The sequence below is a fragment of the Strix aluco genome, chromosome 1, assembly GCF_031877795.1.
Source record: "Strix aluco isolate bStrAlu1 chromosome 1, bStrAlu1.hap1, whole genome shotgun sequence".
NCBI classification, from domain to species: domain Eukaryota; kingdom Metazoa; phylum Chordata; class Aves; order Strigiformes; family Strigidae; genus Strix; species Strix aluco.
In genome coordinates, this window is record NC_133931.1 from 143733111 (window position 1) to 143746673 (window position 13563).

At 38.8% G+C, this 13563-nt stretch overlaps 1 protein-coding gene across 5 annotated transcripts in view; it reads right to left on the bottom strand.

Annotated features, from left to right (window-relative positions):
- The window catches only part of SATB1 (SATB homeobox 1), a 93363-nt gene that overhangs the window by 23344 nt on the left and 56456 nt on the right, over positions 1-13563 (bottom strand). For all 5 annotated transcript variants that reach the window (XM_074838590.1, XM_074838609.1, XM_074838581.1 and 2 more), the window contains 2 exons: positions 12313-12525; positions 3784-3939 (listed from right to left, as the gene is read on the bottom strand). In XM_074838590.1, coding sequence (XP_074694691.1) covers positions 3784-3939; positions 12313-12525 — 369 coding nt within the window. The remainder of the gene's footprint in view (positions 1-3783; positions 3940-12312; positions 12526-13563) is intronic.

Here is a 13563-nt window from a genome sequence, read left to right on the forward strand (position 1 = left end):
TGCACAGTTACTGAACCATGATGCCTTAATGATCATTACACAAATCAACTTTTTTTTGTTTGAAATAACGAAATTAAGAATGTGCTTTCATAATTACTTGAATCAGACTGTCAGGTTATAAATTTAATAAAACTCCAATATGATTAAATTGTAAAAGTAACGTGTACCACACAAATTTATATATGTGTGGATTCTTTTCATTTTGTCTTAATCAGGTGTGCTGATTAAATTTTAGTAAACAATTTTGTTAGTATTGCCGTTCTACCACTGAAAAACAACCTGGAAGCAGACACAAAGCACTTGGTAAACCTTTCTGTCTCCCTTTGGCATGTATTTTTCTAAAGCTCTCTTCTCAACATAAACTAGAAAAAAAAAAAATATGTAGGCCTATTAGGCAGACAACTTGCAATAAAAACTTAAGATTTTAAATACTGACATTAGGTGTTTTGCCAATTACAGTTCTAAAACTCCCCAAAGATGTGATGTATTCAAGCAATTTGAATTATAATAGCTTCCTTAGCTCCTCAGCATAACCATAGTAACTTTTAAAGCATATATTTTGAATTTAACAGAATTTGAACTTATTCTGCAGATAATATATCAATCCCTAAAAACACAGAAACTTAAAAAATATCCAGAATGCATACATTCCTGTGCAGGAAAAGAATTCAATATTTGAAGGAATCTTCTAGCTAGGTCCCCAAACTTGTTCAAACCCATGTGCCAGATAGGCCCTTTTCTTTGGAAAAGCCAACAAGCCACCAGCAAAGCACACCGTGAAACTACAAGTACGCAAATCATCACTCACCTAAGGCAGAGCACAATCTCACTGATATCACTGCAATCTCTTCCTGCTCCCGTCACCCCTTCCTTGCCCTGCGCTATGACCTCTGCCGCACCAAGCCCCTGTTGCCACCTGGTGAGTTGAGCATCAGGCCCATACGCAGCCCTCCTTCAGTCAGGTAACTCTTGCCAAAGGCACTAACACAGTGCAAGGGAAGATGCTTGTTTTTTACCTCTGCACTACCTAAGTAGAAACTTCTGTAGCGCGTCATTTAATAGCGCTTCTGTACAAAGTGCTCTAGTCAGCAGAACGTTATCTGCAGTCTCCTTGCTCAGGCAAGCCCAGACACCTTGCAGATGCTGGCTGCTCAGACACCCAATCTAATGTTGACCCAAATAGCTTCCTTAAAAAACAAATAAAAATTAAAAAGGCCCTCCAGCAAACAACTATCTCTGTCCACTGGCAGAGCTGTTTCAGGTCACATACTGTTTTATACAATAACCCCAGACTACACTCAGGAGTTAATCAAGTTTTTACATCTAAAATAAGGTAAGAGCAGCAATGTTCAATTCTAGTGATTTTAAAAACAAAACTGTTAACCAACGCATCATTTTCTAATATGTGTCCTCCAGACTTTTCACTATAACTGGAAGTGATTATCCCAGGATTTCCAGTTCTGAGCAGGAAACCAATATCCCCAAATTAAAAAAAAGAAAAAACAAAACAACAATGGACCTCTCTCAAGAGAGGTTCTCTTAAATAATATGTTTGATCAAGCCTCTTTTTGTGCAAGGGTGACTTCTTTGCCCCAATAAATATTTCTCTGTACCATTGACAAGCAGAATTTTCTGCAGATACCTCCTTTAATATACATGGCTTTGCTACATATCTAAATCTTATTGATTGGCTGACCAGTCAACTGGTTAGAGAAGACATCCAGTTTACCTAACAAGTTCCTTCTGTGAAGCAGCTTTCTAACACAAATGGCACTTTGGCTGACTACAGACCTGAAAGTTTGCTTAACATGTAAATTACCATTCCATTGCTTAAACTGGGGAAAAAAATAATCTCTGAGAATACAGGCATAATCTCCACTATAAAAGGGAAAAGAACTACGTTTTTGGTGTTGTTTGTTTTCTGTTGTTTTAGTAGCAAAAGTCTGTATAAGAATCTAAGTTTTATACCAATATTCTAAAAAAACTGCACTGCATCCTCTGGAAACTTGTGCTTCATTTTGATTACCTGTCCCTTTTAAAGTCAGCATTGGAAGAGCTGCCCTGCCTAGAAATTTTAAGACTATGCACTTAAATAAATATACTATCACATAAATTAGATCAGATCAAAATTATGCGGACTGATAGATTGGCTTCATACCTTAGTTTTGTGGAGAACTGCAATGGAAAGGGGAAGGTGTAGAAAACGGACAGTTCTCTCACCCCAAGTCTTGACATGTATATAAAGACATCTGAGGAGCACACAGGTTGGAAGCTGCTGTAACATTCTATCATAATTAGAAACATTTCAAGAGCCTTGTAATTTCCAATCAAAATTACAGTAATTTCCGATATACAAGCCATGATTCATGACAGAATTTTTACATTCCATGGGAGATTATAGTGGCCTGATGTATGACACACTGAGTACAGCACTAACATAAACAATTCAGTTTAATGTTTAAACAGCACTTGGTGTTTAGAATCCCACAATAAAAGAAACATATTATTGTAGAAATTATCACTTTGACAGTGATTGAAGGGTAGGCAGGCATGTGGCCTATAAAGCTATAATTTTTACAGTCCACAGCTTGAGTTTAATCATTTTGATATAACATTTTCAAAATATCGCTTTAAATGCTCCTTACAGCATATAACTTAAGAGACAACATCCTTTCTACACAATGAAATGGAGTAAACTCCAAAACATGAACAATGCAGAAGTCAAAAGTTAAAGACTGTTAAAAAGAAAACCAGCACTAAAATGCTGACAGCCCAAGAAACATCGGTCTAACTGATCATCATCAGCTTTCCCTGGAAGCAATTTTAGAAAAGTAAAGGAATAGTGACTAAGTGGACTTAACATTTACTCTAACATGAAAATGCAACACTGCAAGCACTGGTGCCTTTACCATTTCTTTCAAGCATTGGTATAATGTAGTTGCAGTCTTTCCCATTTTTCTATATATTTTTCCTTTACTTACTTCTTGAGTACATTCTCACTTAAATCAATACTTTTTGCATACTCCAGTCATCTTTCTCAGAAGACATGTCACTTATGATAATCACACCCAACAAGTGCTTGCTGATTTCCCTCTTTTGCCACTAAACTTGACAGAAGTTCTTCAGTAGAAGAAAACAGAAAAGGAAACTACAAAACAAAGGCTTAAAACTGAATATGCAATATATAAGTATGCACACACACATAGGTAACCAAGCAGTCATTGTATTCTACAAAGATCATACATGTTTTCTCAGATGTAACTTGTATAACTGCAATTTGTTGGTTGGGTTTTTTACCGTTGTTCTTGACATGGAGAGTGCTGCCCCATTTCCTTTGCACAGCCTCACCAGTGGGTCTGACTAAATATTTTAGCAAAAACCAGAACCTCATCATTCCTTATTACAGCACATGTCATTGCAAAATACCAAAGCCTCGAGATTAATTCAGCAGCAACACATAGAGCTCGCCCACAGCTTCTGCCACATCCACACCAGCTAAGAACTGATGAACCTGATGCTTTCTGAGCCATGCAAGACCCACGGGCGTGCAGCGAAGGCATTTCGCTGGCAGGGAAGAGGTGGGGGGATGCATCTCAGGAAGCCGCTTCTGGTCAGGGGTAACCAGAGGTTACCTTTGGACTCAGCAAGGAGCTCCATGTTGTGGTACTGGGCTGGTGTGCTAACCCAGCTGCTTATTTTAACTCACACAGAAACAGATCAAAATCGGGGCAGGAGGAAATAATCACACAGAACAGGGAGGCTGTTGCGCCCTGGGAGCTTTACCTGGCTTTTGGTTGCCGCAACCTTTGCAAACAGTGCTTGAGACACCTTAGCTCTCTTCATTTCCTGCTGAATCTCATCGTAAATGGAAGCATTAATGTTCATGGAATTATTTTCTGTTTTTCCATTCCTCTCTGTAGCAATAGTAGCAGTTTTGACCTAGAAAATATATTTTATGAGACATTTTTCATTATGAAAAAGTTATTTTCTTCTCTTTCCCTCCCCAAGTAGTTCCCCTTTCCATTTTACTCGTTTTATTCAATCTTGCTCTGATATTCTTTCAGCTTTTCAGAGACTTAACATTATAAGTTATCTGTGGTTCAGGCAACTGGGAAACAAGAAAATTCAGCATATTGTAACAAGTGAGAGCATGTGAAATAAGAGTTATTATTAACTGACCACTATGAATTTTAATGTCATAAAACAAATTAGGTGGAAACCTGTCAAACAGTCTTGTAGAGACTTGTGAATCCTTACATGATTTCTTTGCCCCACACAAATTAAGTGAAAATTGTAAGTGCAGCATAAAAAAAATCTCTAATGAAATAAAAACCTGACAGATATATCTTGATTCATGCCTTATGTGCAGTGCACTCAAATGCATGATAATGTAGAAAAGTTGTGGCTTTAGATTTAAGTTTTTAAAATATTATCTTATCAGTTTAATTCTTAATCTGTTTTTAAGAAAGTGATAGTTTAGAATAATGCATAAACACTCATTCATGAAGTCAAGATAGGGCTTTCTTAAAACTATTCATTCTAATTGTATTTCACTTACATCAAATATTTATTCTTCTTGCAGTCCAGGTTAAAAAAGAATAACATGAAAACAAGACAGAATGATTACACTACCACCGCTATGCTACATCTGCAGCATTAAGGAAAACAACAAAAAATACATCAGTAGTGACATGATGTGCAGAATACTATTCTTTCCTTCATCCTCCGGAAATGACAGAAGTGATGTTTCAACACCATGAATCATCCCACCAAGGTTACAGTGCAGTTTCTGCAATATCAGTTGAGAGGTGCAAAAAATCAGCAGGTACTCAGCTTCTCCTACAATACTCTCAATAGTTAAGGATAATGTCTTTCTTTAGCAGCTACTCTTGCAATGCTTGCCCAAGATGAGTGGATCTAATGGACCACTTAATCCTAAAGTGGACCACAGGAAAGGAAAGACTGGATTTCTGCCAAGAACCCAGAAGGTGATGATGCAAAATCAAACCTTTAGACTTCGGTTCAAACCTACTGGTTCATACCGAGGTTGTTAAGAGCTGAATTAATTTAGCCATTCAGAAGTTACACATCTAGTCTAAGTTAGTCATTCAGGCTACCTCTAAATCTAATGGACAGAGCTTAGCACTTCCAGAGGGTGATTCAGCCTACTCTTAAGTACATGTCTAAACCCACACTTTCACTATCAGTTTAATCCAGTGCAAGTCAGCATCTTCCTGTGCTCTAAAGTCCCTTGAGGTTCAAAGGGAAATCATGACAACATGATAATTCATCTTCTAATCTCACTCTCTATGAGCTTTCATATGTCACTGGTCTCATGATATGAGAGTCAAAGGGTTTGGGTGAGAGATGTACTTAGGCAAATCATCAGCCCATTTTTTCCTAGAAATGTCACGCTCAATTTGTGTTAACTATCCTCCATAGTGCTTTTAAGATAAAATAATCTAGCCCAGAAACTGGGAGTGCATGCCACTTTTGCTGAGCCTTATTTGTCTATCGGGTGTTTCAGGAGCTGTGCTAACACATGCCCATTAGCTGCAAGGGGCAAAACCCCAGCAAGAACAAGGCATCTACACACACTTCCGCCTGCCTCCTTTTGGCAGGCATTAGCATTTTCTGGTGTCTGAAAACAGGAGTCCTAAATAAAAAGGGAAACGAAGAACATGGCATAAGGTTTATCCCATGATTTGCTTTCATCTGAAAGCAACCGGCAGCTTGAGGCGTTTCCTTTTCTGCAGTCTGACATTTTACAGGTGACACTGCAGTAGACAATGGCCAAGCCTGGGCCAACGGCTGCTTGGAAACATTTGAGGCACCTCGCAGTGGGCAGCATAGGGAGCAGCACCACAAACCTCCCTTCCACCCACCGCAGAGCACGAAATGCATGCCTCACACTGGGCAAATCAGCGTGGGGCTGCAAGAGCAGGTGCATCTCCTGAACACCATACAGTGAAATTGTTTGAAAATTACAAAATCAGTGGCAATTTTATAACCTTTAGATGAAAAGGACTCGCTAAAAGATAACTGACAACCAATGGGGATGTTAAACATACCACTGGAGACAGCCTTCTCTGCTTGCATGTAAAAATCAGGCTAAGCTAAATTAGAAAATGAAAAAGAGATGGCTTTGTCAACACACCTTCTTGGACCTCTGATTTAAAATTTGGCAAAGTTATTTTAGTCCTTCCCAAAGAAATAATTTCTAACTTGAAACTAATCTTTGAGGGTCCTGACAGGAAGATGAGGAAATGAAGGTATTCAGCTAGCATACACAAGTCCACGGTACCTTTTGGGAAGGAAACACTTTGCTCTTGTGGTCCTGATCAAAATATGTCTCTCTTCTGTAAGCACACTGCCTTTCTGATTGCTACTCAGCTTCAAAAGACAGCTTCACATTGAGGCAGTACTTCACAGACCACTTAACTGAGCTGTGGACACTCAGATCATCAAAAATCAAGACTCACACATCACGTTGGAGACATAATTTAAACTGCGCATCTTGGTACAAACTTTTCAATGCCCAATTTAATACAGATATGCATTTAACACAGGGGAATTACTGAAAATCCTCATTCTGGTTGGCAAATCACATCTATCTTTATACAGGTACAACAAACTTAACAGCATCTAATATGTCACTGAAGTTAAAATAAACCAACAAAACTCTATTGTCTTCTGTTGATATTGAATTAGGAAGTGAACAACAGAAAACACTACTATCTGCATCAAAAAGCCATATTAGCCCAAAGAGCTTCAGGAGAATAAAAGTCTTAAAGTTATAAAATTATAAGTTTGAGAATTATCGAGGGTTGTTGTTCACAGCCATACCCTCTCCCTCTCCAATTTACATCATCGGCCAAGTACAAAAATTCTTCCCCACCTCTTAATAATTTCTCTTCAAAGATCAGGTATAGACTGTGGCTGGATTGGATGGACCATTGGTCTGCTCTGGTCTGATGAATTCCATGCAATAATGCTAATTAACCTCTTGGAGAATATCCATACATAAAACTGTTTCATAATTTATACATAGCAAGCATCTAGGCTGTTGTGTTGAATTTAGAATTGAGTTCAAGACAGAGGCTGTTTGAAGCTGGGTTGAAAAAACACCCTCCTCCTCAAAAAAACCCAACAGAAAACAAAAAAGCCCTCAACAGTGCAACTTCAGGACTTGGGAGAGGAGGTGGAAAAAGTATTCATTTTGGAGAGAAAAACAAAACAAAACATAATCTCTCATCTCATCCACACTTAAGCACAACCTCCCACCCCACCCACGCCTATAGCCACATTTTCTGGTTAGGAAAGAAACCATAGATCAGCTAAATTTTTTTTTGACACTAACCAAATTTTGCAAACACTAACTGAACAGGGGAGCATTATTTTACAAATGTAACACACTGTGAATCAGAAATTCATTTGGCCATTTTCCTATCACCAACCAATTAGTCTTTTAAAAATACTTGGAAAAAAAATAACACATCCATCCCCTCTTGGCCTGCCTAGATAGATCTTCTTATCAAATAAGATTGATTACAGTAACAAGAAGTTCTGGATTAATTCAATTTTCCTAAACAAAGGAGAGGTTGTTATAGAAGGAATAACCAATCTGAAGAGGTTTTCACAAACATGGAAGCTCATTTCTTCCCCATCAAAACTGAAACACAAAAATCTTTTATAACACATTCTCATAAGTACTGTTTTAGCTTGGGAACAAAAATCTTCTTTAATCCTGGTTTAGCTTTTAATATTACATCGTACATTAAAATTCATAAAGTAGTTCATTCCAGGCAAAACAAACTACTTTTCAGTTCTGCTCTGCAAATAGCACAGGAGGTACAATAAATGCTGTTGCTTTCAGAACAGCTTTTATCAGGACAAGGTTTACTACTCCATTATTACAGTGGCGCCTGGAAGTGCAGTTATAGTTAAGTGTCAGGGTTTCCATTAACTCTCCTCCATGGTGGTTTTTGCGGGGAGGGGGTGAGAGGGTTGCATTTATTATTTTGTTCATTTTTACTTTCATTAAAATGCAATTTGGCACAAAGACTATCAACCTAAATCTCAAATTTTGCAGACTTAAAAATAAAAATGGTGCTGGTGGTGACGTATGGCATGTGCATGTGTTTGAATGCCAGGGCTCCACCGGGAGCTGGTGTTATCCAGAGGTCCTGGCAATGGAGGTTCACTGGTCCTCAAACACCAGCAAAGTAGTGTCCTCCTCAAGACCAGTCTTTCAGGAGTGGCATCCTATCTCTGGGACCCAAGCTGAAATTGCTTAACATGAAGGAACTTTAATTTATCTGTAGTCAGAGGGAGGCCAGGATTATATTTATGAAAATGAAGGTTTTTGTCAATTGAGTACCCAGAACCATGACTCATGCAAGATTTGTGGATACTTCTTAAAACATTGCCTTGTTAAAATTCTATTCTGCTCTTGACGTTACAGGTACTCTGTTTTCACACAGGGTGATGATAGGCCCCAAGAGTTAGCAGAAATTTTCTTTGGAGAATATGAACGGTAAGAAAGATTTCTTCCTCAGCTCTGCTGAAAGGGAGATTACTTGTCCTGAGAAGGAAGTGTTTATAACTGCAGGATGGCTAAAAAGCTTTAACCAGAATATTTTTGAAAATAAAATCTGTGACTTGGTCACCTGTCTTCATCGTCCCCCCAGGTTGTACTAAGGAGGAGGGAGTCCTCTTCCCCCCACACACCAAACTGCCCCGATGAGAGGGAGAAGCCATCCCTAGCAGCTCCCTGGGGAACTCCATCCACCCTGAACATAGCTCCACAGTCAACTCCCTCTGAAGTATCTCCACATCCTCTCATTCCCACAGAAAGTGTAACAGACCCATCCTCCGAACTTCACTTAGGGATACCCAGAAAGAATCTCTGTAGGGTAATCTGCAAGATGAAGGTGTTGAAGAGGGGAAAAAAAATAATAAAAGAAATAGACCAAAGAAAGGACCTTTTTTTCTTCCTTCTAGGTTGGAGAGGTTGAACTATGTCTCCATGCAGTACCTACCTGATGGAGATGCTAACCTCTATAAACTCCACTGCCCCAGGAAAGAGCCTGCCAGACAGGCATCTGCCCCAGGAGGTGGCAAGATGAACAATGTCCAAGTGAAAAATCCTTGTGTACGCCGTTTCCTCGCGCTTAGTCCGCCAGTGTGGAAGATAGTAGCAGACTTTTACAACTTGACCAGCTTAGAGGGCTACACACGTATCCCAAAAGCTCATGCATTAGAGGCTAATGATTTCAATTAAAAAAAGAAAAAGTAATATTTTGCTTTTTTAAGTCAGAGAGAAAGGGAGAAGTAAGGGGGACAAAGAGCTTCTTAAAGGATTTCAAAAAAGAATTGGAAACAATCCAGATACATTAGCTCAAGTAGCAACTAGTAAGAATGCTGTAAAAATGAGATAAATTCAACACAGTTCCTACTAACTCAGGCACCAGGGTTTATGCTTGGTGAGTTTCTACTATCCTATCAGACCTCCAAGGTCACGCTTTCTGTTTTTGCATGCAACAGTATGCAAAATTCACACAGAACAAGCTCAGCTGCTAAATGGTTAAGTCTGCTCTACTGTCTGGCCACCAGTTGGCAACACAAAAATGCAAAATAGATCCCTTTCAGGATGTTTATTTTCACATCCTTCCGAAACTGATAACTTGCAATTGCAAAATAAACCTTCATGTGTGGCATATTAGCTCCCATTTTTCATGGTTTCATAGTTTAATTGTTTCAAATGTTACACTGGTCTAAAGATTTAATATTAAATATGTTGGCTCTTGCGTAAATTCTGTTGTCAGGATAAACGGTCTGTTTTGCCTTTCAATGGTTATCCAAGAAGCTCACAGCTAAACTGGAAAAATATGCTGTATTCCTGTACAGTGAACTTTAAATAATTGCTTATAATAAATCTAGTAGTAAGGACACTAGTAGTTTTATTTCCTTAGTATCAAATATTCAATAAACTGTGGACGTTTGGGGGATGTCAGAGTAGTAGTTTGCATTAATAATTTTGCAGTATCCTGACTATAATTTATTTCTGCTACGATTTGTAAAGTTATACTTGCCAGTTCAAGAACTAGAATAATTTCGTTATTATTTCTAGCATTAAGTATTGTACTTATGTGACCAACACAGATATTTCAATTTTCAGACTTAGGGCTCTGAACACTTAGTAGCAGGTAGACAGTGTTACACATGTTTATAGGTGGGTAATTCTGGCAACACGTAAAAAGGTCGCACAGAACCAACTCAGAGGTTTCTACATCCTTAGTCCATCCACTAGGTAAAGCGCATATGTTTTGCTGAATGACAGAGAACAACATAACCACTAGAAAAATAACTGTTTTGTTCTGCAGACCTCAAGTATCAGTCTATATGGTTTCCCTGTTAACCTGTTTTCCTTTTGAAAAGGATCAAAACAAAACCGTATGCTGTTTCCACTTTGAACTGTCGCAATTAGGTTAACTATACTCCTGACTCCCACTAAAAAAATGAAATGTAATTATGAACAAGAGCACAATAGAGACAGATAGATCCCCCCACTCCAACCCCTAAATTTGGACTTACAGTATGTTTTGTCAGTTAAGAAAACCCCTAAGTCTCACTTTCTTTCTGGCTGCAAGGGATTTATACAGTTTAAAGTGTGAATTAAAACCAATACAAGGACTACCTCTGGCTTGACATCCTTCTGGAAGGTCCTGTAATTAACTCTGTTCTTTAGCTGTGAAATTGCCCAAGACCACTTGAGACAGAGTGAGACATTACCTTGGCAGAAAGAGATAAGTTAAGAAGGAGGGTTAGCCTCTGCTCTGAATTACCTGGGCTGTGGGAGCAGGTACAGATATTAAAAGAAACTCAAATGTTATTTTAAATACAGTTATCTATATTTAACTATTTCCCACTAAAACATTACTATGTAAATAGATTCTCATCCTTTATCTTGAAGAGTATCTTTAGTGGATTTCGCAGACTGAACTCAGTTAATGATAACAAAAGTAGACTAATTTAGCACAGCCTGTTCTTTCTGCTAAAATTTTTTTCTCTTCTTGTGAAAAGTACTGCAGCAGGTCAAAGTGATCTTCTGTCCTCCCTCTTCCTACAATTTTGTTATTTGTTACTTTAGTGTGTCCTTAGTATCCATTAGCTGCAGGAAAAGAAGAAAAATAATCTTGAGGAATTTAAGCGTTCAGAATGGGTATGGAATATAGTCATAGGCACCAGTCTAAGCCTGGTTAGAAAAAAATCTGCTCTGTGTTTATATATCCAACCATCACAAAATTCCTACAATCCCAAAGCCTTGCTTTGTATAGCAAATCTGGACTATGTATACAACATGATTCCCACATATCTGCAGATCGGTTTGTTTTGTCTTTGCATAGGTATGGACCCTGAGCCACAGCAATGCAGAGTATTTCAGAAAACATACAGGTTTTTTGAGTGTTTCATTCACAACTACGTTTCTTCTTTGTGGAAATCCTGTGCATTCCTATGGCTCACACCTGTAATTTTCATGTACTCTAAAACCAGCATCAGAGTTTCCTTGGTAGACACAAGGACTACATAATTGAATTTCTGGATCCCACTCTATCAGATAATTTTATAATTTGGGGAGAATTAAACCTATAGTCCCACTAGATTTTACACAAATCAATAGGAGTTTCATTTGAACAAATACTAAATGAAGCTTTAATGAACATATCCAAATCTTTCAGAGCAATGCATATAGCAAGTCTGTTGTGTTATCCAGTTGTCAGTAGCTTGACCTGGTGAAAGTGTGCCCAGCATTTTGGGATGGAGTCTTCTCTCCCTCATCCCTTTAGTTTTACCTGTTCGTTTTCTGGAAGATAATTTCTAAGGCAATACGATGTAGTCATACTTCTGCTTTCATTCCCAGTCAGTTCAGTGGTCCAAATCCTTCAAAATCCCTATTTGTACCTCTAACATTAAAAACAACACCTGAGAATTATAGGAAAAAAAAGACAGCTAAAAGCCAGCATCTTCCAGGCCCAGAAAAGCTCGTATCTCAATAAAACGAGCAGAAAACACTGTAGGGACCATAATGGATAGAATTCATCTTAAAACTAGAAAATAGATAGTAATAAACTGCTACTATCATCCATTATATTTCTTAAATTTAATTTGTGATATGCACTACAAACAACGATTCTACGAGCGTTTAAAAATGCAACAGTAAAAGCTTTCTTCTTTTTAAGCAAGGTATCACCCAGCAGGACGGTGAGAAAACACAATGAGCAAATCTCAAAGAGAGAGAGAGTGGTTTACTTGTGGAGGCCGGCTAGGCGGTGTGCTTATGAGAGGTGCGGGGCCCATTGCAGAGGCTGCATTCAAGCTCCTTTCCCTTTCATCCTGGTAAATTCGATCTCGTTCGGCTTCTGGCAGCTGCAAGAAGTTCTGCATAGCCCGAAGGTTTACCAGTAAGGACTGTGAGGCAGTCTTGGGATCCTCTTCCTTTCGGAGGATTTCTGAGAGCAAGCCCTGTAGGGAAGGAATAAAAAAATACACTGGAGAGTTAGCCTAGGTGAGTGCCTGTAAAACTGTGCTCTGCAACACCACTGCTTATCAGTCCTCTTTCTTCTTTCCACTGGGCTGAGAACGAGAGCATCAAATGCACTATTCACTCCACATAGGAATATATTAATGGCTTTTTAGGTAGCAGAGAAGAGAGCCTCAATTGTACCCTTAATTTTATTAAGCATCTGTTTTACATAGAACATAAACTGAATCTGCCTAATAGGTCTCCTTCCTTTTACTGGCTTAACTTGCCATGAAATCTTTCACAGTCGACAGACAATCACAAGACATTAAGAATAAGTGAAATACAGATACAGGCATGACACCGGGGTGTTCTCAGGCTTCCCAGACAAAACACATAGCCAACCTAAAAAAATAGGTCTCCACATTTCTAGCAACTTAAACAGCTCTTTGAAAGGAAGTGATATTTCACAACTAATCTGAGACAATAAACTTGCAACGTTCCTGAAGTACTGCTGAACTGACTCAGGTCCATAGTTTTTATAAGTCAGTATTTTCTTTTGAGAGTTGCATATTGGAGTTTAACAACAAGTGAGGAAACTCACTGTTGGATCCCAGTCCATCGCCTGGGTTATTTATTTAAGCACCTGCTGTGCAGGTCCCATTTCCTAAATCCATTTACCATTATTGTCCTCTGACTGCTTTCAGAGTCCAGCCACGACAGATAAAATGAGCACTGGGGAATCAGAGGAAAACCGCATACAGGGCGTCCGTAGCAGTGAGCCAGAGATGGGCAGGCTGCAGGCAATAGCATGCCGCCAGCGGCTTGTACAGATCACACCAGGTTTCCTATGTAATCATTTCATCTCAGATCTCAGCAATGGAGCAGGTCTGGTGGTCTGGGACACCTCATTACTCTAAAAGATGAAATATTTATGAACCCGTGAGTGCAACAACTTTAATGTCAACAGGTTCTTGAAAACTCCCCCCTGCCAAATTCTCCTTTTAAGTATGTCAGGCATACAAAATGCTCTACTGTCT